This window comes from Equus przewalskii, chromosome 2, assembly GCF_037783145.1.
Source record: "Equus przewalskii isolate Varuska chromosome 2, EquPr2, whole genome shotgun sequence".
NCBI lineage: Eukaryota > Metazoa > Chordata > Mammalia > Perissodactyla > Equidae > Equus > Equus przewalskii.
Genome location: NC_091832.1, coordinates 90,534,026 through 90,560,583, shown reverse-complemented (window position 1 = coordinate 90,560,583; position 26,558 = coordinate 90,534,026). Strand labels below are relative to the sequence as shown.

At 37.5% G+C, this 26,558-nt stretch overlaps 1 protein-coding gene across 4 annotated transcripts in view; it reads right to left on the bottom strand.

Annotated features, from left to right (window-relative positions):
- RNF150 (ring finger protein 150) overlaps nucleotides 1–26,558 on the bottom strand; it is a 238,034-nt gene that overhangs the window by 57,961 nt on the left and 153,515 nt on the right. For all 4 annotated transcript variants that reach the window (XM_070609043.1, XM_070609044.1, XM_070609042.1 and 1 more), the window contains 2 exons: nucleotides 22,315–22,386; nucleotides 20,814–20,896 (listed from right to left, as the gene is read on the bottom strand). In XM_070609043.1, coding sequence (XP_070465144.1) covers nucleotides 20,814–20,896; nucleotides 22,315–22,386 — 155 coding nt within the window. The remainder of the gene's footprint in view (nucleotides 1–20,813; nucleotides 20,897–22,314; nucleotides 22,387–26,558) is intronic.

Sequence of the window (26,558 nt, the reverse complement as noted above, 5' to 3'; positions counted from 1 at the left end):
CCAAACTCTGCCAAGGAGAGTGTCTTTTCATTTTCTTCCTACTGCGTTTCCCCACATGTGTCGCAGCAGCCTCCGGGTTTAGGGTCTGAAGACCGCTTCTTAGCTTTGTAACCTCAGGCAAGTAATTTAATTTGCCTGTGGCTTAGTTTTCTCTTCTGTAAGTATTTTACAGCAATGTCCTTTAATTGTCATGACAACCCTCTGAAGCAATACTGTTTGGGATAACCCTTCAGAGGGTTGTTATGACAATTTTAAAGGACAAAGGGCATAAAACACTTAGAATACTACCTGGCACATAAGAAGCTAGAGTTTCATGGTGGTGGTGTTTTTTTGTTTTGTATGGGTGAAATTAAAAGTATTTTAATAATTGGTACAGCCCAAGCACAGACCAATAAGAATGCATGCCAGCCATAAACAATGAGCACAGCCCCACAGGCTCAGTATTCACCTGGTTTACTGTTCTGGGTCCCGAGTGAGTTTGTGACACCTTGGAGGGCAGAGACAAATTGTTTCTATCTCCAAAACCTAGAAGAGTACCTGGAATAGGATATGCTCTCAGAAATGTTTGCTGAAAAAATGAATCCTGTAAGTCCATCTTCCCTAAATTATTATTTAATTAACCGTAATTTAGTTCCTCTTCCTTGCAAGTGAGCTGTCTATGGTAGAGATTACTCTGGAAGCATTTTTCTTAATTTTTTATAGACTCTAAGAAATGAAAGAATTCTGCCTTCTTCTGGAGGCCAACAGTTCCTAATGAGGAAAACCCATGCACTGCCTAGAATGCCTGGCAGACATCCCACAGGCTCACAAAACAGGGCCACTCCATCTATGCAAGTCTCACTTTGGGAACTTTGATTTATGGATACGAGCACAGGCATAACTTCGTTAGAATGACCAAAATGGCAGTGGTGATGGCACTTACAAAATGTTGGTGGAGCCTGGACAGTGTAATGAATGTTGCGTAGGAAAAACATATTCCATTCCTACCCAGAGGACAAAAGAGATCTAAATTGCTCTTATTGATTTTCTTAAGTAGGATTCTATTTGTCTAGCTGCTCCTAAAATCAGGTGAATTCAATGAGAACTTCACCAGCATCTTGATTGCCATGGCTTTGAAAAACACCCGGAAATCATCAGCTTTTTCTGTGTATCATCTTTGTCTGGCCCAGATACCTTGCCTGTGGTCAGTAACGAGCAACCAGGCATTCAATGTGTCATGAAATTTCTCTACATTTTCTACTGTGCTGTATTATGCAAACCAGTGCCCATTAATGAGAAAAGTGGTCAGTGGTTGGTGTTGACATAGTGGTACTTTGGTATAGTAAGGAAGGTGATTTTCTTTGTTATACATGAGGAAGTCTGAAAAGGAGTATTTTGATATATTGTTAAAGATTCCAAAGTTGATACCACGATTTCTAACTACTAGAAATGCTAAGTTCTGAGGAAAAGTAGGAAAATTGACACAGAATAACAAGTTCATTAATATGTGGTAGTTACGTAGCACCACTCCATGCAGAGCATTGTGCTGGCATTGGGGTACAAAGATGAATCAGGCATGCATCCTGTTGGTGAGCTGTTTTTAACATAAAACTGACAGGCTGATAGGAAGATTCACAGTCCATACTGTGTAGAGATTAAAAGCTCCGGCTTGGCAATAAGGCAGCTTTCATTTTAAATCTTGGCTGCCACACCTGGGAAAACCTCTTAACCCCTCTGAACCTTAGTTCCTTCATTTATAAAATAAGGATAATAGTAGTATTTATCTGAGATGTTCATCACTATTGTTCATCCAATATGTCAGCTCTTTACGGAAAGATGGGAAGATCATGCGCTTTCCTGGTGGTAGCTATGGCCATGTGACTAATTCTGGCCAGTAAGTTATAAAGAGAAATAACTGATTTCACTTCAGACCATGGCATTTAAATCCTTGCCTGTCAATGAACAATGTTTGTGATGGCAACTGCTTTGTCAGCCTGACTGGCATGAGCAGACTCTCCCTGATGACACACAATGGACACAAAACATAGGTAAGAAATCTTTGTTGTAGTTAACCACTTAGAATTGGAGTTTTTTTTGTTACTGCAGCAAAGCCTAGCCTATCCTGACTAGTCAAGTACCTTACAGGATTGTTGTAAGGATTAAATACTTGTTTGTAAAGTGCTTAGTTAGTAAGTGTTCAGTGGATTAATAGTGACAGTGACTCTTTTAAATGATGTTAGTACAACATGTAAAGTGACAGATAAATAAATAGATATACAAAAAACAGCCACAGAAATCAGGGGAGGGAACAGCTACATTGTGAGGAAATTGGAAACTAGAGGACGGGAAGAACTTTGAAGTGTGGAGATTGGAGGAAAGAAATCCAAGGAGCAGGAATTTACTTGAGTAAAGGCATAGCTGCAATGTCATGAGATGTATAAGAAACTCAGTTGGGTTGAAATATAGACGATTTTAAAAGTAAAAGCAGGAAATAGAGCTGGAAAGCATGGGTCCAAATCAGCATTCTGAAACAATCTGGATGGACTGAGTAGAAAAGAGGTATGAACAGTGAGGAAAATAACCATGGACCTGAGCCAGGCTTTCCCTCATTCCTGGTGATGACGAATTTCTCGTCATTAAGTTATTTCCATCTATGCCGTCTCATCTTTCCACGTCTCCTATACAGAAAGTCCTTGCAGGGGTGAGGATGTGCTGTTTGGGGGTTTGGTGTGGATCAGGCCGGTTAAGCAGACACCAGCCCCTCCCTACCATAAACTATCCAAGCGGCCCAGTGCCTCACTGTCGGTGATTCTGCTATTCGGCTTCGTCTAAAGTGGCTGGACCAAGTGTAAGAAACTGCATTGCCCTGATTTCCCCTATTTAGATTATGTAAACATCATTTTTGAAAAAAAGAAAGAAGAAAAAGAAGAAAAGGAAAGGGAAAAAGAGCTGTCACACAGAACCAGTAGTAACCATATTCTGGCTATTGTTATAAACATAATTACTTTGTTTTGGCAAACTAATAGGCTATGCTAGCAGTTTTACCTGATGAAACAAAGAAAAAAAAAAGAATGCAATCAAGTAAAGTACTGCCCACCTTACTAGCACAAGCACTGCCTTTCTCTGAAAAAGACTGATCTGCTTTCAGGCCCACAATAATAAGCTTGGAATCGTTGAGGAGAAAGTACAATCCTTAAAGCTGGGCTAGATTTGATTTGGTTTCCTTGGAGTTCTTAGACATTTGCTTCAGAGCAAGATGGGGGTTTCTGAGGCAGATTTTTAGCCAAAATCATACTCTCAGAGAGTAGAATATACAGCAGAACACCCTCATGGGGCAGGGTGAGGGTACAGCTAAGGCCTCAAGTCCGTGGCCCGTGGTACAGTGGAAAAAGTGTTGGCTTAGAAATCAGAAAACCTGGCTTTGCTTTGGGCTCTGTGATCAACCTCTCTGAATTAAGGTCTTCTTTTAGTAAATAAAGGGATGATAACGGTCCTGCCCTACCTAGATTATAGGCTATTGTGAGATGCAAATTAGACATTATATGTAAAAGAGCTGTGTAAACAGTAAAGCGCTTTGCAAAGTTAAAGTATTATAATGAACAACCATTTTATTTCACCCAGTTGTCCACAGCATTGGATTTAAATAGCATCAAAGAAAAATCAATAAAACTTAAGAAACTAAGAAACTGCATCAGATCCTCTCGCTACTAAACTCAATTGTTCTTTTTTAGCTACTGTGGAAGCAATCGACCCTTTGGGAATGCAAGTTACAAAGGAATTGCAGAATCCTCATTTGAGAGCGTGTCTCACTCCTTTGGGTTCTGGTAGCGGGAGGCTCTGTGCTTAAAACTTGACCCTGGTCTAATTATATCGTTTGGCTGGGGCAGCAAAGCTGGTTGGCATTTGTCCCGTGTGTCTAGTTGATTAATATAACTGGGGACCACGACATTTGCAATCAGAATGCCATATTTAACAAGGTTATTATAGTTCAAGATTTCTTTCCTAAGGCGGTATTGGCTCTGTTGAAAATATAACAGAAAATAAACACATCAGACATCATTGACCAGCAATGCAATCTCCTTTCATGTCTCCTTCCTTTAATCTCTTCGATTAAATGATCCCTAGTTTTTAGCAGTGCACACATACAAATCCAAAATAATCAAAGAAACATTAGAAAACACTGTCTGCAAACTCTGAACTTAAATTTTATATAATTTTGACTAATGTACAAAGTGAACTATTTTTTTAAAAAAGTCCACAGCATAGCTCCTTTGATACTTTAAATTTTTTTCTGTTATTTTAAATGAAGGTATAACATACAGTAAAAGGCACAAATCTTAAGCAAGCTAGATTTCTTGAGAATGTATGTATTTATGCACACGCTACCCAGATGAAGATATATACTGTTTCCATCCCCTCAAGGAGTTCTCTCCTGCTCCTTATTAGTCAACACCCACTCCCTGCCATGTATCCACCATTATGTCTTCTGTTCCCATAGATTAGCTTTGCCTGTGTTTGAACTTCATGTAAATGGAATCGTAAAGTATCTGTTCTTTTTCTGCCAGGCTTCTTTTGCTCAAACTAGTGTTTTGCAGATTCATCTGTGCTTGATGAATATCAATAGCTTGTTACTTTTTATTGCTGAGTAGTATTCCATTGTATAAATGTATCCCAATTTGTTTATAGATTTTTCTGTTGCTAGACATTTAGGTTGTTTTCAATTTTTTGATTGTTATGAATAAATGTGCTATGACCATTCTTGTACAAGTCTTTCTGTGAATGTATGCATTCATTTCTTGCGTATACACCCAAGAGTGGAATCACTAGGTTAGAGGAGAGTACGTGTTTAACTTTAGTAGAAACTGTCAAACAAATTTCTAAAGCAGTCATGCTATTTTAAACTCCTACCACACTACGTAACTTTTAATTTGGCAGATTGCATAAAATTATGTTCCTGAACGAAAGAGTTTTTAAAAGAATGATTTTCATAAACATTGACTATTGAGTGGGATGCCTTACACCAAAATAAATTTCAGATACATTTGAAAAAATGTACTTGATCAGTTATTTTATTTCTTGATAGGGAAGGATTAAAGAGGGAGAGAGAAAAATAAAAATATAAATTTTATAACAACGTTTTCCCATTAATCAAAATGCATCATAAAAACAAAAGCATTTAAATGAGAAAAAGCATTATTTAACAAAAATATGAAAACAAAATACTTAAAATAGTTAATATCACATTTTATGATTTCTAGGCCATACCATTTTCCCCCCACATTTTAACATCTCTGCAATTAGGAAGCACCTTACAACCAATGATAATTTATATTAGATATGATATATGAAGAGCTTATGTTAGCCAACAGTAATATCTCAGAGAAATCAAAGACATGGCGATTAAAATTAAGTGCTACCTTTATATTTGGCTATCAGATGGGAAAGATGTTCAAAATGGTACCACTTCATGGCTCCAAAAGGACACTAATATAAACACTCTCACATTCTGCAAGGGTAATGTAAATTGTTACCACCTCTCCTGAAAGCGGTTTGACAAAACTTATCAAGATCCTTTGAACTCACTTTTGACAAAGTAAGTTCACTTTTAGGAATATATCCTAAGGAATAAATACAGAAAAAAAAATAAACAATTAAGGTCATGACTTTATAATAATGAAAACTGGAAGCACACTAATTACTGAACAATAGGGATCAGTTAAGTAAACTCCAAGAATGGACTATTATGTAACCACCAAAATATTTTAAAATAATTTCTAAAGTTATAGGAAAATGCTTACCCTTTAATGTCAAATGAGAAAATAGAATAAAGATTGTACCAATGGCCTGACTCTACAATGTTTAACAATATACATGTGATGTTTATATACATGCATTATACAAATTAAGTATACCAATATCAACAATGACTATTTCTAGGTGGCGAGATTATTATTATTATTATTATTTATTGAGGTCATAATAGTTTAAAAAATTGTGAAATTTCAGTTGGACATTATTATTTGTCCATCACTATATAAGTGCACCTCTTCCCCCTGGTAACCACTGGACTGTTCTCTTTGTCTGTGTGTTTGTTTATCTTCTGCATATGAGTGAAACCATGTGTTGTTTGTCTAGCTTATTTCCCTTAACATAATACTCTCAAGGTCCATCCATGTTGTTGCAAATGGGACGATTTTGTCATTTTTTATGGCTGAGTAATTCTCTATAGTATATACATACCACATCTTCTTTATCCAATCATCAGTCAATGGGCACTTGAGTTGCTTCCACATCTTGGCTATTGTGGATAATGCGTCAATGAACACAGGGGTGCATAAGTCTCTTTGAATTGTTGATTTCAAGTTCTTTGGATAAATACCCAGCACTGGGATGGCTGGGTCATGGTTATTTCTATTTGTAATTTTTTGAGAAATCTCCATATTGTTTTCCATAGTGGCTGTACCAGTTTGCATTCCCACCAGCAGTGTATGAGTGTTCCCTTTTCTCCAAAACCTCTCCAACATTTGTTATTTTTTGTCTTGGTGATTATAGCCATTCTAATGGGTATAAGGTGATATCTTAGTCTAGTTTTGATTTGGATTTCCCTGATGATTACTGATGTTCAGCATCTTTTCATGGGCCTATTGGCCATCTGTATATCTTCTTTGGAGAGATGTCAATTCACATCCTCTGCCCATTTTTTGGTTGGGTTGTTTGTTTTTTTTGTTGTTCAAGTATGTGAGTTCTTTATATATTATGGAGATTAACCCCTTGTTTGAAAATATTTTCTCCCAGTTGGTGGGTTGTCTTTTCATTTTGATTCTGGTTTCCTTTGCCTTGCAGAAGCTCTTCACTCTGATGAGGTCCCATTTGTTTATTTTTTTTTTGTTTCCCATGTCTGAGTAGACATGGTATTCAAAAAGATCCTTTTAAGATTGATGTCAAAGAGCGTACTGCCTATATTTTCTTCTAGAAGTTTTATGGTTTCATGTCTTACCATCAAGTCTTTGATCTATTTTCAGTTAATTTTTGTGTATGGTGAAAGATAATGGTGTGCTTTCATTCTTTTGCATGTGGTTGTCCAGTTTTCCCAACACCACTTATTGAAGAGACATTCCTTTCTCCATTGTGTGTTCGTAGCATCTTTGATGAAGATCAGCTGCCTGTAGATGTGTGGTTTTATTTCTGGGCTTTCAATTCCATTCCATTGATCTATGTGTGTGTTTTTGTACCAGTACCATGCTGTTTTGATTACCATAGCTTTGTAGTATATTTTGAATTCAGGGATTAAGATGGCTCCGGCTTTGTTCTTTTTTCTCAGTACTGCTTTAGCTATTCAGAATCTTTTGTTGCCCCCTATGAATTTTAGGATTCTTTGTTCTATTTCCATGAAGAATATCATTGGGATTCTAATTGGGATTGCATTGAACCTGTAGATTGCTTTACATAGTATGGACATTTTAACTAAGTTTATTCTTCCAATCCATGTGCAAGGAATATCTTTCCATTTCTTTATGTCATCATCAGTTTCTTTCAGCAACGTCTTATAGTTTTCACTGTATAGGTCTTTCACCTCCCTGGTTAAATTTATTCCTAGGTATTTTACTCTTTTTGTTGCCATTGTAAACAGGATCGTATTCTTGAGTTCTCTTTCTGTTAGTTATGAGAGTACAGAAACGCAACTGATTTTTGTAAGTTGATTTTGTACCCTGCAACTTTGCTGTAGTTCTTGATTATTTCTAATAGTTTTCCAATGGATTCTTTAGGGTTTTCTCTATATAGAATCATCTTGTCTGCAAACAGTGAGAGTTTCACTTCTTCATTGCCTATCTGGATTCCTTTTATTTCTTTTTCTTGTCTAATTGCTCTGGCCAAAGCCTCCAGTACTATGTTGAATAAGAGTTGTGAGAGTGGGCACTAGTGTCTTGTTCTTGTTCTTAGATGGACAGCTTTCAGCTTTTTCCCATTAAGTATGATGTCAGCTGTGGGTTTGCAATTTAAGGGCTTTATTATGTTGAGATACTTTCCTTTCATACACATTTTATTGAGAGTTTTTATCATAAATCGCTGTTGGATCTTGTCAAATGCTTTCTCTGCATCTATCGAGATGATCATGTGGTTTTTATTCCTCATCCTGTTGATGTGGTGTACCATATTGATTGATTTGCAGATGTTGAACCATCCCTGTGTCCCTGGTATAAATCCAACTTGATCATGGTGTACGATGTTTTTATTGTATTGCTGTATTTGGTTTGCCAATATTTCGTTGAGATTTTTGCCTCTATGTTCATCAGTGATCTTGACCTGTAATTTTCCTTCTTTGTGTTGTCCTTGTCTGACTTTGGTAGCAGGGTGATGTTGGCCTCATAGAATGTGTTAGGAAGTGCTCTGTCTTGCTCAATTTTTTTGAATACTTTGAGAGGCATAGATATTAAATCCTCTTGGAATGTTTGGTAGAATTCTCCAGAGAAGTTGTCTGGTCCTGGACTTTTATTTTTTGGGAAGTTTTTGATTACTGTTTCAATCTCTTTACTAGCGATTGGTGTATTCAGATTACGTATATCTTCTTGATTTAATTTTGGGAGGCTGTATGAGTCTAAGAATTTATCCACTTTTTCTAGATTGTCCAATCTGTTGGCATTAGTTTTTCATAGTATTCTCTTACAATCTTTTGTATTTCTGTAGTATTTGTTGTAATTTCTCCTCCTTCATCCCTAATTTTATTTTTTGAGGCTTCTCTCTTTTTTTCTTACTGAGCCTGGCTAAAGTTTTGTCAATATTGTTTATCTTCTCAAAGAATCAGCTCTGTTTCATTGATCCATTTTCCACTGTATTTTTCGTTTTAATTTCATTTATTTCTGCTCCAATTTTTATTATTTCCCTCCTTCTGCTGCCTTTGGGTTTTGTTTGTTCTTCTTTTTCTAGTTTTGTTAGGTGTAGTTTGAGACTACTTATTTGAGATTTCTCTTGTTTGTTAAGGTGGCAATGAATTTCCCTCTTAGAGCAATTTTGCTGCATCCCATATGAGTTGGTATGATGTGTTTTAATTTTCATTTGTCTCCAGATATTTTTTGATTTCTCCTTTAATTTCTTCAGTGATCCATTGCTTGTTCAGTAACATGTGGTTTAGTCTCCACATCTTTGTCCCTTTCCCAGCTTTTTTCTTACAGTTGATTTCTAGTTTCACTGCATTATGGTTGGAAAAGATGCTCAATATTATTTCAATCTTCTTAAATTTATTGAGGCTTGCCTTCTTTGCCAACATATGGTCTATCCTTGAGAATGTTCCATGCACACTTAAGAAGAATGCATAGTCTGTTGTTTTGCAATGGAGTATTCTACATTTATCTATTAAGTCCAACTGGTCTAGTTTTTCATTTAATTTCACTATTTCCTTGTTGACTTTCTGTCTGCATGATCTATCCATTGATGTAGGTGGGGTGTCAAGGTCCTTGACTATTATTGTGTTGTTGTTAATATCTCCTTTTAGGTTTGTTAATCGTTGCTTTATGTACTTTTGTGCTCCTATGTTGGGTACATAAGTATTTATAAGTCCTATGTCTTCCTGGTGGAGTGTCCATTTTATCATTATATACTTCCCCTCTTTGTCTCTCTTTACCTGTTTTATCTTGAAGCCTACTTTGTCAGATATAAGTAAGACAACACTTCCTTTCTTTTGTTTGCCATTAGCTTGGAGTATCATCTTCCATCCCTTCACTCTGTCCCCATGTTTGTCTTTAGAGCTGATATCTGTTTCCTGGAGGCAGCATTTTGTTTTATCTTGTTTTTTAATCCATCCCTCCACTTTATGTCTTTTGACTGGAGAATTCAGTCCATTTACACTTAGAGTGATTTTTGATGTATGAGGGCTTAATGCTGCCATTTTCTCGCTCATCTTCTGGTTCTTTGCATTTCCTTTGTTTGTCATCCTGTGTATTTCAGACTACCCATTCAATTAGGTAGTTTTCTATGATGGGTTTCTTAGTTTTCTCCTTAACATTTTTGTCTCTGTTGTAATTTTTGTTTAGTGGTTACCATGAGGTTTCTATAAAAAATCTTGTAGATGAGATAGTCCATTTTCTGATAGCCTCTTACTTCCTTAGACTAAGCAGATTCCATCCCTGCCCTCTCTCCCTTCTAAGTTGTTATTGTCACATCTTATTCCACCTTGTGTTGTGAGTTTGTGCTTAAAATGACAAGATTATATTTATTTTTGGTGTTTTCCTTCCCTGTATCTTTAATGTTATAATCAAGTGTTTGCTAACCTGTTCTGATGGCAAGACACAATTTTATGATTTTGTCTACCTATTTATTTCCTTGCTCACGGCTGTGTAACCCCTTTCCTTTTTTTTTCAGCTATCAGGGCCTTCTTGAGGATTTCTTGTAGGCGGGTTCTTGTGGCAATGAACTCTCTGAGCTTTTGTTTATCTGGGAAAGTTTTTATTTTCTGCTGAAAGCCTGATAGGGGTTCCTTTGAAGGTTATTTTCTTCTGCCTTGCTGGGCTTAATATTTTTTCTTTGTCATTGACTTTTGACATCTTTACTACTATATGCCTTGCAGAAGGTCTTTTTACATTGATATAGTTAGAAGATCTATTGGCTTCTTTCACTCCTATTAACAGCTCCTTCTCCAGGTTTGGGAAGTTCTCAGCTATCATTTCTTTGGACAAGCTTTCTCTTCCATTCTCCTCTTCTCCCTCTGGAATACCTAAAATCATTATGTTGCATTTCCAAGTTGAGCTGGATATTTCTCAAAGAATTTCTTCATTTCTTTTTAGTCTTAGTTCTCTCTCTTCCTCCATGTGAACCAATTCTATATTTCTGTCCTCAAGATTACTGATACGTTCCTCCATAATATCAGCTCTATTGATCAGGGAATCCATACTTTTCTTAATCTCATCCATTTCATTTTTCATCCCTAATATTTCAGATTGGATCTTCTTTATAGTTTCAATCTCTTTTGTGAAGAAGTTCCTGATTTCATCAAACTATCTATCTATATTTTCTTGCAATTCATTGAGTATTTTTATGATAGTTATTTTGAATTCTCTGTCATTTAGATTATAGATTTCTGTGCCTTCAGGATTGATTTATGGGTACTTGCCATTTTTCTTCTGGGCTGGAGATTTAATGTATTTTTTCATATAGCTTAATGGTGTGTATTTGTGTCTCCACATAGTGGTAATGCATAGTCATCGCTTCCACCTGCCGCCACTGGGTGGGTGTCAAAGCTGTGTATTCTCAGCCTGCTGCAATCTGTGGCTCAGCTCTCAGCCACTGCTTTTCTGGATCAGCAGAATTGGGGCATCGGGTGGGGGGAGGGGCACTTTCTTTCATCTGCATGATCCTGGAGGCTTCTCACTCTGTCCTTGCTACCTGCTCTCCCAGGGTGCTAGCTTGCTGAAGACACTCTCGTGATAGCTAGTCACCTCTGTGTGGGGCTTTCCTTTGTGCTGTGAGGGACCTCAGAGAGCAATGGCATTCCCATGGAGGGCCACCTCCCTCCCCCCTTTCCTCTCTGAGCCACAGTCCTGGGGTTGCAGCTGTTAAGGATGTAGACGAGATTCCCTTGCCTCCTTCCACTTCCTCCAGGGGTGCAGCACCTCCACCTTCAGATGTATGGCTGCATGGGTCTCTCAGATGTCTTTTGTGTTGTGTGGATGTTCTCTGTTGGCATACGAATGTTCTTTTCATTGTATCTTAGAGGAGAGAGCTTAAGGGGAGAGCTCACTCTGCCATGATGCTGATGTCACTCTGAGATTATTATTTTTATTGACTTCATACGTTTCTCTATTTTCAAGATTTCCCACAATTAGTAATGAAACCTTGAAAGTTGTTTTTAAAATCACATCTATAAACAAACAGGCATAAACAGAATGCCCAATAATCTAATTCACATAATGTTGGCATGAAAGAATATGTCAAACCTTAGGAGAATCAGCCAACATTCATCACTCTTTTTCAAAAAAAAAAGGAACTTGGAAAAAAATCTGTTCCTAATCAAGCCTGTTCCATATAACAGGCACAGCAGGGTGAAGTCAGGACAGACCATTCCTGCCTGGCTGGAAAACAGCCCTTTGTTTTCTACTTCACAAGTTGCAGGACTCATAGTTGAATCTTGATCACATTACAGTGCTTTGTAAACTTTTTTACCTGTAAAGAGTTTAGAATTTTCTCTCCACACAGACATTCAGTTCATTTGACTCAGCTTAAAATCAGACTGGTCCCTAGGGTTACCAATCTTAAGGGGTTAGTGTCTATTTTTAGTGCTTTCAGTAAAACTTGTGATTCTTTGAGTTCGCAAACATTAAAACGGTGTCCATATTTATATCAGGTTATAATTCTTCATGTTATATTGTTTGTTATGATCATGTCATGTCTGGCAGGGAGAGTGAATGAGAGTCCCTTTTCCCCCCAAAAAGGGACTTCACAGATGAACATCAGAGTCCAAATGTGATGTTGCCTTGGGTTATCATTAAAGGATCCAAGACATGGATCCCACATCAGAGCTTCAGGAGAAGCTGAGGAGGCTATGAAATGCCCAGATGGGTTTGGTTGGAAGCATCCAATGAGAACAAGAAATCTTCCTGGGACACATTAAACAATCAGCTTTCCAGGGTGGCACAAGGGATGCAAACCACTGTTAGGAAGGCATTTTTGGTGTAGGCGCTGTGTTCTCACCTACATTGCTCAGTAAATCCCATTAATACAATTTTAAGGAGTCTTGGCCTTGGCAGGCAAGCTACTCTGGAAGCCTTAAGCTATGTGCTTGTTCAGAGGGGTTTAAAACAGATCCCTCTACTGTTTGCCATGTATATAGTAGTATATGTATATATTTATAGTCGATGTCTCCCAGAACTGCTTCTGCAGTAGAGGAAAATGTCACCTGTCCTTGAGGACAAGAGTTTATGGATTGTAGTATTTGAGAAGTCAATTAATCATTAGGCCCATGTTAAAAATATACATCAGTCACATCAAGTAAGAAAGGAAAGTAGCTGGCTGACTGACTGGTGAGATGGACAGGGATGATTTATGAGCATCTAGTCAATTGTAGACACATGTTATAAAACAGACCTTCAAACAATTCATCGAAATTAGTAGACCAAATTTAGACTCTGACTTTTCAACAGCCCGCAAAAAATTCCTTTTCCAAATCTCCAAGCCTATCCCTTTGAGGTTTTATCTGACTCAGATACTGAAATGTCATTAGAAATTCCTTTGCCAGTTAGGGTATCTATTGTGCCAGTTTTCACAGGCACGCCTCATTTGTCCTTTCACTATTAATTTGTACTGTAAGAGTAACCACTTACTCTGTTTTTGATTTTTAGTCTGGCATATTATTGTGTTTAAATCTCCATTTCATCTCTTTCAACAGAAATGCTATCAGTCATGGTCTGATCTTTGTGAAAGCATAGCCTTAAGTTTCAAAGGAAAAAAAAAAGGAAATGGTATGATATTTTCTATGTCCTGAATTACAAAGGGGAGCTCTTAAATTGATACAATTGAAATTTAGCCTCATTCCTAAAACAGAGGGAAGAGAAAGAGGAAGGATAGCATAGTATTTACATATGGAATCAAACAATGATCTATCCAAAATGGAACTTTTCCTAAATGACCCAGTTATGAGAGTGTTCTGGGGCTGGATAACTCAGAAGAATGTCTTAAAAAGATAAGCCAAAGCAGGCCCTTAAGTGTTTTTTTGAGTGATAAAGAAAATCTATTACAGTGCTTGAGATTTGTTTCTTCTGTTATGGTTTTTGAGTGAAACCGTGTTCTAGCTGCTGGATTTTTTCTATTGTTTAGAATCCAAATGGAAAGATATGAGCACATTTTAAATGCAAACAAATACGCATGCATCCAACAATTACCAACTTATTCTGGCAGCCATTTTCAACTATTCCAAATGCTGACTCATCCTGGGTTTACCTCTCGAATCTCTCCTGACTAGGTCCATCTCTCTACATCCCCAGTGCCAACACTCCAATTCAGGTGGCCAGCATTTCTTATTTGGACTTTGCAATAGTTTTCTAACTCCAGTTAGACCCTTTGGAGCCATGCTTCACACCACTGCCAGCATGCTGTGCACGCAGCACAAGCCAAACCCCTCAAGAGGACCCTAGAACCTGGCTATAATCCAGGTTCCTCAGCCAGGCACTCAAGTCCTAAATGATCTGGGCCAGTTTACCTCTCCACCATTATCCTGACATGTGCATGACACTCGGACAACTCTGGGTTACTACTAGTTATCTCTGCTTCACATATTCTTCTTAGCTCTGACTAGAAAACTCCTTCAGCACAACTTTATGGAAAATTAGGCAATTTGAATTCATAACCTTAGAAACAAGGAGACGATCTGCAAAGTGAACTAAGCTCTACATGCATAGCTATTCATCACAGCCTGACTTACAATAGCAAAAACAAGTGTGCATGGGGGAGGAAAAACATGAATGTGCAAAAATAGTCAAATAAATTACGGTATCTGGAATATTATATATCAATTGAAAATGATGTTGACAAAGTTTTAAAAACATGGAAGATGTCTATTCTAGAAAGGACTTAAGGTGCCTTAGGAGATGCAGATATCCAAAAAGGATGCCATCAAAGCAAAAGAAGAAAGAAAAATAAGAATGGAGACATAAAACAGAGTCAGGCATGAAGCTAAAAAATGCCTTTTGGCTATGAGTGGGCCAAAAATTTGTCTCTTAGCTTTCTATCAACAAACATAGAAGAAAATCTGGAGAGTATCACATTTCAGGATCCACAGTATAAAAACATTCCCTTGCTTGGAAGTCATGCAGTTGAATTGCATACATGAACTGCTCTGGGGAGACCCCATGAAGAAGTCAGAGTACAAAATCCTAACAAGGGACACAATGTCAAGTTCCCCAAATTGCGTCTTAGAGTAATCTCTCATAAAAGCCATGGCAGTTGCATTAGCCAACTCAATGCTCCTGCAGGGAAATAATATGACATAATGCAAATTTTTAGTTTTCTGTGAATTTACCTTGTTACTAAAGTATATTTTACAGAAATAGAAGGACTGAATTATATTTCAATTAATCTTCCCAAAGAATAATTTTTTTTAGTCATACTTCTCATACGCTTAATGAATTTAAAGTTGTACTTGCCGAAAAAGTACCTGGAGTCCAGCTAATCTAGCTGGATAATTAAAAATAGACTTATTAGAATGAATAATTAAGGAGCAGGAGTAGAAGCAGAGAGATTAGTGAGAAGGCCACTGCAGGAAGTCAGGAAAGAATTGATGGTGGTAATGATATTAGTGACGGTAACAGGAATAGTGATAGCTTTAATAATAAGAGTAATATCATACTAGTATCATAATTACAGCAATAATAATAATACTAGAAATAGGTAGAATTATCATTCTCTGTCAGGTTTTGAATTGAATACGTAAAAACCAATTTTTAGTTAGCCAACTTAAATTAGATTCTTGGATCACAATCTAAGTTCCTGCACTGACATTTTCTTCTGTTAATAAAAGTCAAGCTTAAACTAAAAACAAAACATACAAAAAACTCCAGACTGGGGGAATGGAGAGTTATTGTTTAATGGCTACAGAGTTTTAGCTTGGGAAGATGAAGTTCTGGAGATGGATGTTGGTGATGGTTGCACAACAATGCAAAGGCACTTCATGCCAGTGAATTGTCAACTTAAAAATGGTTCAAATGGTCAATTTTATGTACTGTATATTTTACCACACACACATAAACAGACTTCCAGAACTATCTGATCTAACAGATAACCTTGCTCAGGACAAAACTAGCATCCTGTTATGAAGAGTGAGGGGCCCAGCAAGCTGTGGATCTGCAGAACCGCTCACTGACCTCAACTCAGATGCTGCTCGGAGCAACCACGGCATCGTTCTCCTTCAAACATTGTTTGGAAGCTGCTTCAGAGCTTGGACACTAAATAGTTTGAGCGCAACACTTTGCAACCAGAGCTATTTCTGGTGTTACTTTTCTGATAGGTGTTATTAGTTGTTTCCTTTATCCAACCATCTTTGCCTGCTCCAAGATAGAAAGACCTCAGTAAAAGTACAGGCAGCCTTGACAATGATGCCTCCTACAGTATGCTCCAGGAAACACTGCTGACAAAATGTGACCACATGAGGCAATTTGTTGTGTGGGGATTTTATTTATGAACAAGTTAAGGGTTGGGGGCACATCTACCAAAGATACAAAGTTGAGTTTGAGAGGATGTTATTTGTAATCCAACTGTTGTGATAATAATAAGCTAGTAGGATACACTGCGTCTATGGCCACGATTACACAATCAAATTATATTGTCTATATATAAGAAACTGCTTTTCTCTGTCTGCTCTAGTGGGGGGCGGATAGTGAAATGCCAACAGCTCATGAATCCATTATTAAGAAATAAGCTGAAGGGAATCAGGACACATTCCTGTTTTACTTCAGCGGAAAATTCTGACTGGCTTGTGAAAAGACCCTGACTCTCGAGGAGTGGGTTCTACATAAGTGCAACATCCCAGGGTCTTTGGTTGGTTTATTCAACTTAGGCTTTGATGAGCTTCTGGCTACAGAGTCAGAGGCTGAAGGAGGGTCAAAATGAGCCACCAATAATCTACTGTTTCTAGCAAAATCTAACATTCTTATAATGTTAAATGAAAAGAGCAGGATATTAAATGTTGACAGCAGTATCTCAAACTTACAAAAATAGGCATAGAAAATAAAAGAAAGGAAATATATAAAAATGTTAGTAGTAGTTACCTGCTTGAGGAAGTTAGGTAGATAATTACATATTTATTCACTTTACAAATTTCCTATAACGAAGATAAAATGGGCAAAACAAACCATTGTTAGAAAATAATGAAGACCTTTCTTTTTTTCTCTGGAGCTTTTCTTAACTCTGTGCCTGGTACTAGTTCCTCCAAATTTTGCATTCATTTTGCTATTATTGTTGCACATGTCACTCTGTGTGGTGATTACTTATTTAAATTCTCGTCTCTCCTCCACTAGATCCATTTCCTTTAGAGCAAGGATCAAGCCATTTAGCTTTCATCTTTGGTACTTCACACTATTCTTGGCACACAGTTGCTATAAAATGAACATTTGTTGTTTCAAATGAAGCATTTAGTTACTAAAAAGTTTATGGCAAGGGTCTGCTTGTTACCAAGAAGCTTTTTAATTTTTCCTAAATTGTGGAGAAGAGTTTGCAAAATCAAAGGAAAAGACAATAGCAGAAACTAATATCCTCCCAAACAAGTAACAATGCTTTAGTGATAAAAGCACTTTTAGAGATAGGAAAGAATTTTACGTGTGCATAGGGAAAGGATGCATACATGGTTTTGTTTTAAAAGAAATGACAAATGAGGACTTTTGCCCTGCCCAAGGAATTCATATTTTTTGAGCATGAGCATTTGAAATTGGGTAGTTAAACAGACTGAAATGAATAACCATTGAAGAATAGGATGGATACCATAGGATAAAAGCCATGGAAGAATCAGAGAGCCCCACTTACTCTCTAGGCAAGAGAAGACAAGACAACCTCAATAAAATATCTTTTTGTGGCTGAATATCATAATCACAAATACTAACCTGAATCACAAAAATCAGCCTCAAAATATAGTATAATGTATATTTCAGCATATGTATGCTGTAGCAACAGCAAAGTTCCTTGGAAAATACCTTAGTGATATATTAGGATCAAATCCAAACCACGAAAGTTAGACCTGACTGACCCTGAGGTGTTTGGTGTCCTGCTGTGGGTCTCTCCCTCACGTTAAATGTGCAAGCCCAGCTCACTCCATGGGAAGCCCTGCCTGCATGTACTAGAGAAGGGCCCAGAGGAAGAAAGACTGAGCAGGAAGAAATGGTTGGTGTGTATGTGCATGACTGAACTTTCATAATCACCATGACTACAAATAAGGAGAGGAAATCATTTACTAATTCTTCTTAATTTGTGCAAAAAGAGATGAGCAAGAGAATGATTTTGAAAATGTCACGGTTCAAGAGTATCCCTGGGTGATTTGGAATGAAACCTTCAAAGGCAATAACAGGGAAGAGATGCACCCAGCATGTCAGGAGTTAGGAGGCCACAAAAAAGAGGATGAGAGAATGAAAACAATAAACTTGAACAGTTTTTGAAACAGTTTTTACTCAAAGGAGATGCAAAGAATTCTGAGGATGAGTCAGCCTGGAAATAATGGGAAATAGGGTCTATGAAGTTCACAGGAGCAAAGGCTTAATAATACCCCAGAGGAAATTAGCTAGCAAAAAGCAAATGCCAGTGGATTTGTTTGATAACATCCATTAGTGCAAACTGTCTGGCAGAAGCCAGCAACAGGCATACAAATATCTTGAATTCAAAGTCAGCATGGAACAAAATGTATGAGTCTTCAAAGACCAGATACGTGTGGCCAGTCTAAGATCAGACAGCCATTAACTGTAACCCTGTTTTGTAATGTTCAATGTCTTCTGTTATTTAAAGCAGGACCCACAATAAGGCATTAAATGCAGATGGACAGTAAGGAGTTTGAAGCCAAAAGAATCAGGGAATGAGCTGAGAACCAAATAATGATGCAAAAAGGAAGAGCTGGAGGTAAAATTGAACTGGCCTAGGGCAAGCGGTAGTATAAATAAAATTAAACTTCCTCAAGTTTTATTTTGTTGTGGTAAATATTAAAATGCTATTTTTTCTTGGTTACTATTGCCCAAAAATAATACTATAAAAGGAGAGCTGGAATAATATATCATGAAAAATCTAAATACAGCTAAAGCAATGCAATTTGTCATAATTAAGAATCGAAATCAGCCAAATGTTCCACAACAGAGGCATAGTGAATCAAATTGTGGTCCATCTACGGCCTGGATATTATGCAGCCTTTAACAATTATATGTAGTAACATGGAATAGACTCATGACAGATCTAAAGGAAGAAGCTATTTTATACAGCACGAATTACAGAGCTAAAGTAATGCTATACATAGTTTTAAAAACAGATTTTCTTAATTCATTTGGATTCTCAGGGAAAAGTTGCTACTTAACTTTAATTTGTATTGGATATTTTTTATTAGTAGCACCCTCATAGGGCTCTAAACAATCTCCAAGTAGCAAAGAAAAGGAAAGCACTTTCCTTGCTTATAACCATGAGGCTTTATAAAACCCTTAATAAAATACAACAGAGGTGAAAGATGCTACCCTGAGAGGCTCTCTGTGGCTCACATACTGCCATTCTTGGCCAGTGTTTCTAGAAGTCACTAAGTAAATACCAAGTGTAATGTCTAGAGATAAAGCTGGGTACCTGAGCCGTTACTGTAGATTTTCTTGTTTACCTAGAGGGGTGACTCAGGGGTCACTAGGATTTGTGAGCCTGTTTTGCAGAAGAAAGAGAATGCCTTCAGGAAGGCTGTAATCACTGGATAACTAGCCCCCAGCTGCCGTTGATGCCCAGAAGTCAGATTGTCCAAGGGCTTTTCTGGAGTGAATGATTACCCCTTTATTACTAGGAAACTCCTCCTGCCATGCCCCTTAGCTCTATAAAACTCCCCTGCTATCTGCTCTTGTTAAGGCAGATTTGAGAGAACCCATCCTCCTACCTTCTCATTTTGGCCAATTCGAATTAAACCTTTTTCCATCTCCAAGCACTCAGTGATTGGTTTACTGCACATTGGGCACGTGTACTTGAGTTAAGAGGCTTGGGATCAGAGAGAGAATTTATAAATAGTACCGCCATGTGAAGGACACTACCAAGCCTTTATGTGTCTTGACTTATAATTCTGTCTTAGAGACAGTCAAGCACCTGTAAAACAAGGAAAGCGAATTCTACCTGAAGCACTTTCCTCAGGCCCCTTTTCCTAATGATCAATTTGCCTAAGAGCATTTCAAGTAAGATCCATTCCCCTTGGGAGTTTCTTCATCCATTGGAGTATTTTTTTTGTCACTTCTTTGTCATTTTGGGTCTTTTAAACTAATACTTTATTTCTTTTGTATTTCCAATAAATAGTTCTTATAGTTGTATTGTTTTATAAATGAATGGATTGTTTTATATCTGTGTATTTTTTTCTACTTTATTGACTTAAACACTCTAGGAATTTTTGAAGCTAATCTTTCTAAGTCAAGCAACTTTCTGCAGGGATAATTTAAATTTTAAGATACTTCACAGATGCAAAAGCACCAGAAAAAAGGTTTTCAATGATAGGAGGACAGCTTTTATATGACTTTAAAATATTTGATTTTATTGCAGTATTTAAACTTAATTATATAAAAAGAATTCAGATGCCCTAACAGTGAATTTCATTAGGAAGAGGGATCAGGGTTATAAGAGATACCAAGGGAGTTTTTTCAACAGTTTTGGAGTGACTGTCTCTTCGTGTTAGTGGAAAAAAAAAAAAGGGAAATGGAATCTGCCTTTGGCTTCCTACGCACTCCTGACCATATTCTGATTGTCGATCCCTTCATGATTATTCATAAAATATTTTTAAGAGTTTACTAATTTAATTAAGACAGCACTTGTAAAAGTGAGAATGGATTCTGAATATCACAGATCTGTTGTTAAAGAAAACTCAGACTGGGAGCCACATCATCCAATTCTGTATCATGACGCTCCAGTTCACAGACGTATCCTTCCTTTGGTGCAAAGAGGATCCGAAAAATATTTCTCCTTTCACGAGACAAAATGCTTTCAAGGAGAAAGTTTACACCAGAAGAACCAGCTTTTCTGTCGTTTGATATTTAAACACGGAAACGTTTGGTCAGACTGACTGTGCAGGGCCAGGCTGAGCAGGTCTGAGCCGGCGAGACCAGCAGGCCCTCTCCACACGGGCCCCCTCAAAAGCAGGCAACCTAGTGACTCACCGGCAGGGCAAGATCCGGACAACGTCGTTGGGTTTGTACCCTTCAATGCAAACTGCACAGTTGTCAAAATCTGGCTCTGTTTCCTGCAACAGAGAAAGCACAATGAGCTTACTTTTATAGCTTTAATTCTGTGTAAATGCCCAAAGAACGGGCCAAAGGAGAGCTTGCCTGGAGCAAGGCTTTCAATAGTCTAGGTGCCAGTTTTCTTAATCAATAATTTAGCGCATATTGGCTTAATTTCCATTCCTTCCAACCTCTACTCTTTGTATTGGGTGCCACTGCTAGTACTTTTGTAAGGAAATAATTTTTTAATGTACCATGACTCATAATGCTATTTGTTATAATTAGAGGTTACATATCAAAATCTTGAGGATGAGAAATAATATTTATGGAGAATTGTCAGAATGATATTTAATCTATCCATTCCTCATGAATCTAGTGCATAGAACTCTAAAGTAGTAATTCTAATTTTTTTTTCAACTACAGAAATCTCTTTTAATCCCCCATAATGCACTATTTATGCAATAGTCCTCCTTCTTTTACTATTCTTTGAGGGGGAAAAAAGTAATGAAAACAATGTACTTTGAATTTAGTAATGCTTTTAAATGAATTTTATCCTATTTAGCTCAATAGTATTTTACATAGTTGAAAAAGAGCAGCACATAATTAGCAAGACGAATCAATTATTCAGACTACAGGCAACACCTGCTACGCATGTAGAGTTGAGAATCCCTTACAACGCCTCCAGAAGCCCCAAATCCATGCACTGTAATCCACTGCTCTAAAATTTCTCTTGGGGAAAAATTCTTTTTCCTAGGGAGAAGAGAGACCCTTACAGGCCTGCAGGCCTAGACTACATTGCTTTGTTGTTCCTCCTCAAGATATGCTTCTCCTTTTGGTTTTATGTCATCACTCTGCAGCCAGGGAGGCTGTTGCATTGACTTCAGGGTTGTAGACACTAGATTTTAGAGAGATCGAATATGCTTTTCGCATTTACTGTAGACTTATGTGGAGTATATCACTCAGAACATAACACTGTCTTCCTTGCAAGGATTCATGGAAAACCTTTCTCAGGTCATAATACCAGCAGCAACCATTTTATTTTTGTCTTGTGGGACACTGGAGTAAGGTAATTAGATATTGTTTGAATATTAACTATTGTTTCCTTCTTTGCATTGGCTGCTAGAAAGCCCTAATCTAAATTTGGGACCACTTTACGTTATTCACTTCAGGTGATGTATTTGCATATTAATTTCAGCCTGGCTTCATCTATGTCTTTTACACTTACTTCTCAATTTCTTATATTTTCTATCCAACTATTTAATTTTCCTACTGTATGCATTTTATAAACTTCTTTAAATTATAGTTAATGAAGACAGGTATAATAACAGATGCCTATAGGAGAACTTTTAGCATGCATTCCTCCTTTCCCATCCTTCCCTCTCTTTTATCCTAGAGCATCTACGAATAGCTCCTCACTAAAAAGAAAAGAGGCTGTTACCTTATCACCCTTCTTGATGGTCCTGACCTGGAGCTTGCTGATCGCTTTCTTGGCTGCATCTCCCAGGCGGCGCTGAAAAACCAAAAGCTGCTTGTTAGTGATAAAGCTGTATAATTCTTGACTTTGTTTCTGATGGCATTTAATACACTAGGAGAGTTACCTCTGAAATCATGCTCGAGTGGCATGAATGTTAAAGATGATGGCTGGGAGAGATGGGGCAGTGATATCTGCGCAAAGTGGCTCTATTATTTGAGGTCTATTAAAGAGCTTTGCCACTGAGAGAAGCTTTTCATGTCCAATGTTAAGCAAGTGACATTATGACATGGAAAGATCCTGCCGGAGAGCAACTCCAGCACAAGTTAGTCTAAGCTGACTAGCAAAATACATAAATAAAAGGCTTAGTAATTTGCCACTCTAGCCACTTAATTTGTGCCACGGAGATAGCCAATATGGAGCAGTTGGAATAAACTTCATCTCCTCTTTTTCACAATCAGAGGTTAGTGCTGTGGATTCCTTTCAATTTGGAATTTTAAGCAATTTCCTTTGCTTACATAGACCCCACCTAGGTTTCTGTTTGATCTGTACTACTCTATTCTACCACATTCTTACATGCCAATTTCATCTCCTTTGTGTATGTTTGCATACACAAAGTGTGTGAGTGTGCATGTAGGAAAATACATAAAACACACATGTTCAGTTTAACAAATAATTATGAAGCAAACATTCAGGTAACCACCATCACTCATGTCAAGAGATAATATATTATGCACTCCTTTTTTTTTAATAGCGAAAATTACTACCATAATGAGCCCTGCAAGAAGGCAATGACAGAGCAATGAGGAAGAGTGGGAGAGGCAGAGGAGTGGGAGAGGGAGAGGATGGGGAGAGAAATAAGCTTTAATCTGTCAAGGAAAGAAATGGTATGCTTGTGAGTTTTCCACCTGTTGTATCTCCTTTTTAGGTACGTATACTTCAGGTCTGCAATAGATGTGTATTTGCAGCAGTGAAACATTTGAAGAACTAAGATAAATAGAACAAACATTTAAACAGACTAATCCTTTGCTTTCACTAAGTTTGTTCCTTTTGGAAATAACACTCAGGTTTCTTACTTTTCTTTAAAATTGTGAACATATGCTAGTGAACAGTTAGTATATCCTAGGTACTATGATAAAGCTTTATATGCAATATTACCTTCATCTTTACAACAACCCTATAGAAAAATACTATTTTATAGGATGAATTAAGACTTATAAAGCTAAAGTAAATCGTTTAATATCATCGGGGTAGTGACAGGTCAGTCAGAGTCTGAATACAATTAAGTCTGACTTTAAAGCCAAAGCTAAACTACCACTCTCATTATTCACCAATCACCCAATCAGCCAGTCAACTAACCAACCAGCATCTGCCCAGTCAGCCAGCCAACTAATCAATCACCCAGACAGCCAATCAACTACATTTGGCCACCCAGCCAATCGATCAGTATCTGGCCAGCCAGCCAGCCAGCCAACTAACAAGACAACCAACCAATCAACATCTGGCCAGCCAGATAACCAGTCAACCAGCCATTCAGCCAACACACTAACCAACCTGCTGGCCAACCAATCAAAATCTATTAAGTAGCTATCATGTGGTACTTCCCTAAGCATATAGCAGTGAAAATAAATAAGCAGAAGAGACGTCCTCCTTGTTAATTCATTTTTCTCTTTGCTAGTTCATCCTTAGTTTCTAAAATAATTACTGGCATTTTCCACAGAAGAGTAAGCTTTGGCTGTTTCCTAAAAGGAGACCTACATATGCTTGAGATTTACGCAGAATTCCATGAGTAGCTAGCAAACTAAGGTAGTAGGGAAAACGGGAAGAGTCTATAACGATAAATACCAAGAGGGAACATGAGACTGAGAAGGAGAGAAAAGACCTGAGGTGAACTAAACATAACGGAACTCTCTTTCTTCTCCTCTTCCTCCAGTTATTGCATAATCATCCTTTGGTCTCAACTCAAGCCACTTCTTCAAGGAGCCCTTCCTCCATGTCTCCCAGAAGAGAAGATCACACTAGTCTAGACTTTCCCAGCACCTTGTCCCCCGCTTCACAGCATCATCACAACAATTGCAATTTTATATTTGTTTTTACGATCAATCTGTTACATTTCTCTCATGTAAGCTCCCTGAGGGCAGGACTGTATTTCTGCTGTCCCACTGTGTCCCCAGCACCTAGAACAAAGCTGCCTTCACTGACACTCAATCATTCAACACACGTTTGGGATCACTTATTTTGTCCCAGGCCCAGCTCTAGGTTTCGAAGAAAATGACAGTGAAAAAACGCACAAAAATTCTTGCCCTCTGTAGCTTACTAACTAGCGGAAACTCCAAAACTGGTTGAGGAGTGAATAAAATCTTAAACCAAGAGAATTTTTTAAAAATCTAGCCAGTTAATGAGAAAATTTACGGACAAACTATAAGCAATATGTGTAGTGAGGCAGGCAAAGCTGCGGTCCTGGCCTTGGCAAAACCAGCCAGTCTCAACTAAGACCTGCTTTTCACTGAAGAAGCCTGGAGCAAGAATTGAAAGGCATTGAGAAAAGACTACTAGTGACCAGGAGTAAATGCAATAAACCTGCAGAATATCACATTTAGAATTAAAAATCTGGTCCCCAAATAAGGAAATGCTGATTGTTTTTATTTTTAAGTCAACAGTTCAGATATTTATGCAGTTGTATTTCAATAGTATTATATAAAATTTGGCCCCAATTCAATCACTTCAATTGTTCCCTACTCTCAAAGGCTAAGCAGAGCGATTAAGTGGCAAAAATAATTTTTAAACTATGATCATATATTACACTCAAAGGAAGACCAACATTTTTTTCTTAAGGAGGTGAACCAGAAATAATGTTTTCAAAAGTTAATTTCACTTTAAACAATTCTTTAGCAAACGAAATATGCCCTTCGTAAATGTGAGCATGTAAGGTAAGTTCAAAGACTACTTTAAATTTCTGCCACGTATTTAACTTTACTTTTGGTTATACCTGAATAAAAATGGAATGTCTTTTTAAAAAATCCCCTTTGTCTCTTTTGGAAAAAAGCCCTTTCCATGTTCTTTTAAAGGAAAATGCAAGCTGCCTTTATATATATATAAATGGTGTGTCTACTCAGGAAATATAAAGCAAGCTGATGTTAAGGTATCAGGGATTACGGCTAACAGCAGAGGTCATGGTTAGGGAATTAGAAAGAGGGATTCCATTACTGGCATTCTGCTGACTGAGGGCTGAGAGAGGTTAAAGGAGTTCAGTGGAGGATAAAGTCATTTGGGAGATGGGCTTCCCAAATTAGCAGAATTAACAGATGGAGAAATGGGAATAAAAAATAAGACGATAAATTACTCTTAACATCAAGTCTATGAGGGCTTCTTCCCTAGAAGCCCTGAGAAATCAAAGGATTCATGAAGGCAGGAAGACATGTTTTCCTTAATCATTCTGATAATTGGCATAATGGCATTCCAGCCCTTTCCCTTTCCTATGAGGTTCCTTGAGACAAACTTCCTTTTGCATGTTATTAAGAGAGAATGCACATATACCTCTTTCGAGGAAGAAAAGGATAGCATTTTGGCAGGGGCTGATGAAGGACACGAACGTCTCCCCTACCAGGGAAAGAACAGATGTTCTAAATACCTGGAGAATACAGAATAATCAGCTTCTGAGATATATATGATACATGTGGGTCCATGGAATACTGGATTTTTTTTTCTGCAGGAGTTCTGGATTAACAATAAAGGGAAAAGTAGTATAAAGTTTCCAAAAATGCTATGATCATTTGCATGTAGTCAAATTTTGGCAGTATATGCATGTCTCTGTTTTTAAGTGACATGAAAATCACATACAGAATTGTTGACCTTTGAATTTTAAAAAGTCCCACTTTCAACAATTTTCAAACTAGTATTATTGGATTTCCAAAACGCAAACTAAAGAGATAATGAGTAAAACATAAACATTCTTAATAAGATGGCCCAAATAAGGTAGTCGTTGCTTTTGTAGTTGATCTCTTCTGTCTTTAGGTTTTGAAAAGCACCAAGTATAAAAGAGAGGGAAAACTGAGTCTTGGATGTAGCCTGAATAGAGAATCTCGGGACTGGAACAAAACAGACTCTTTCCTTTGTAGTTCTCAGAAATGCAGAGTAATGTGACACTAGTGGAAGACACAGAACCCACCTCAGGTTTGTATAGGCCTTTTGTTTCACGCGGGGATTCCTCC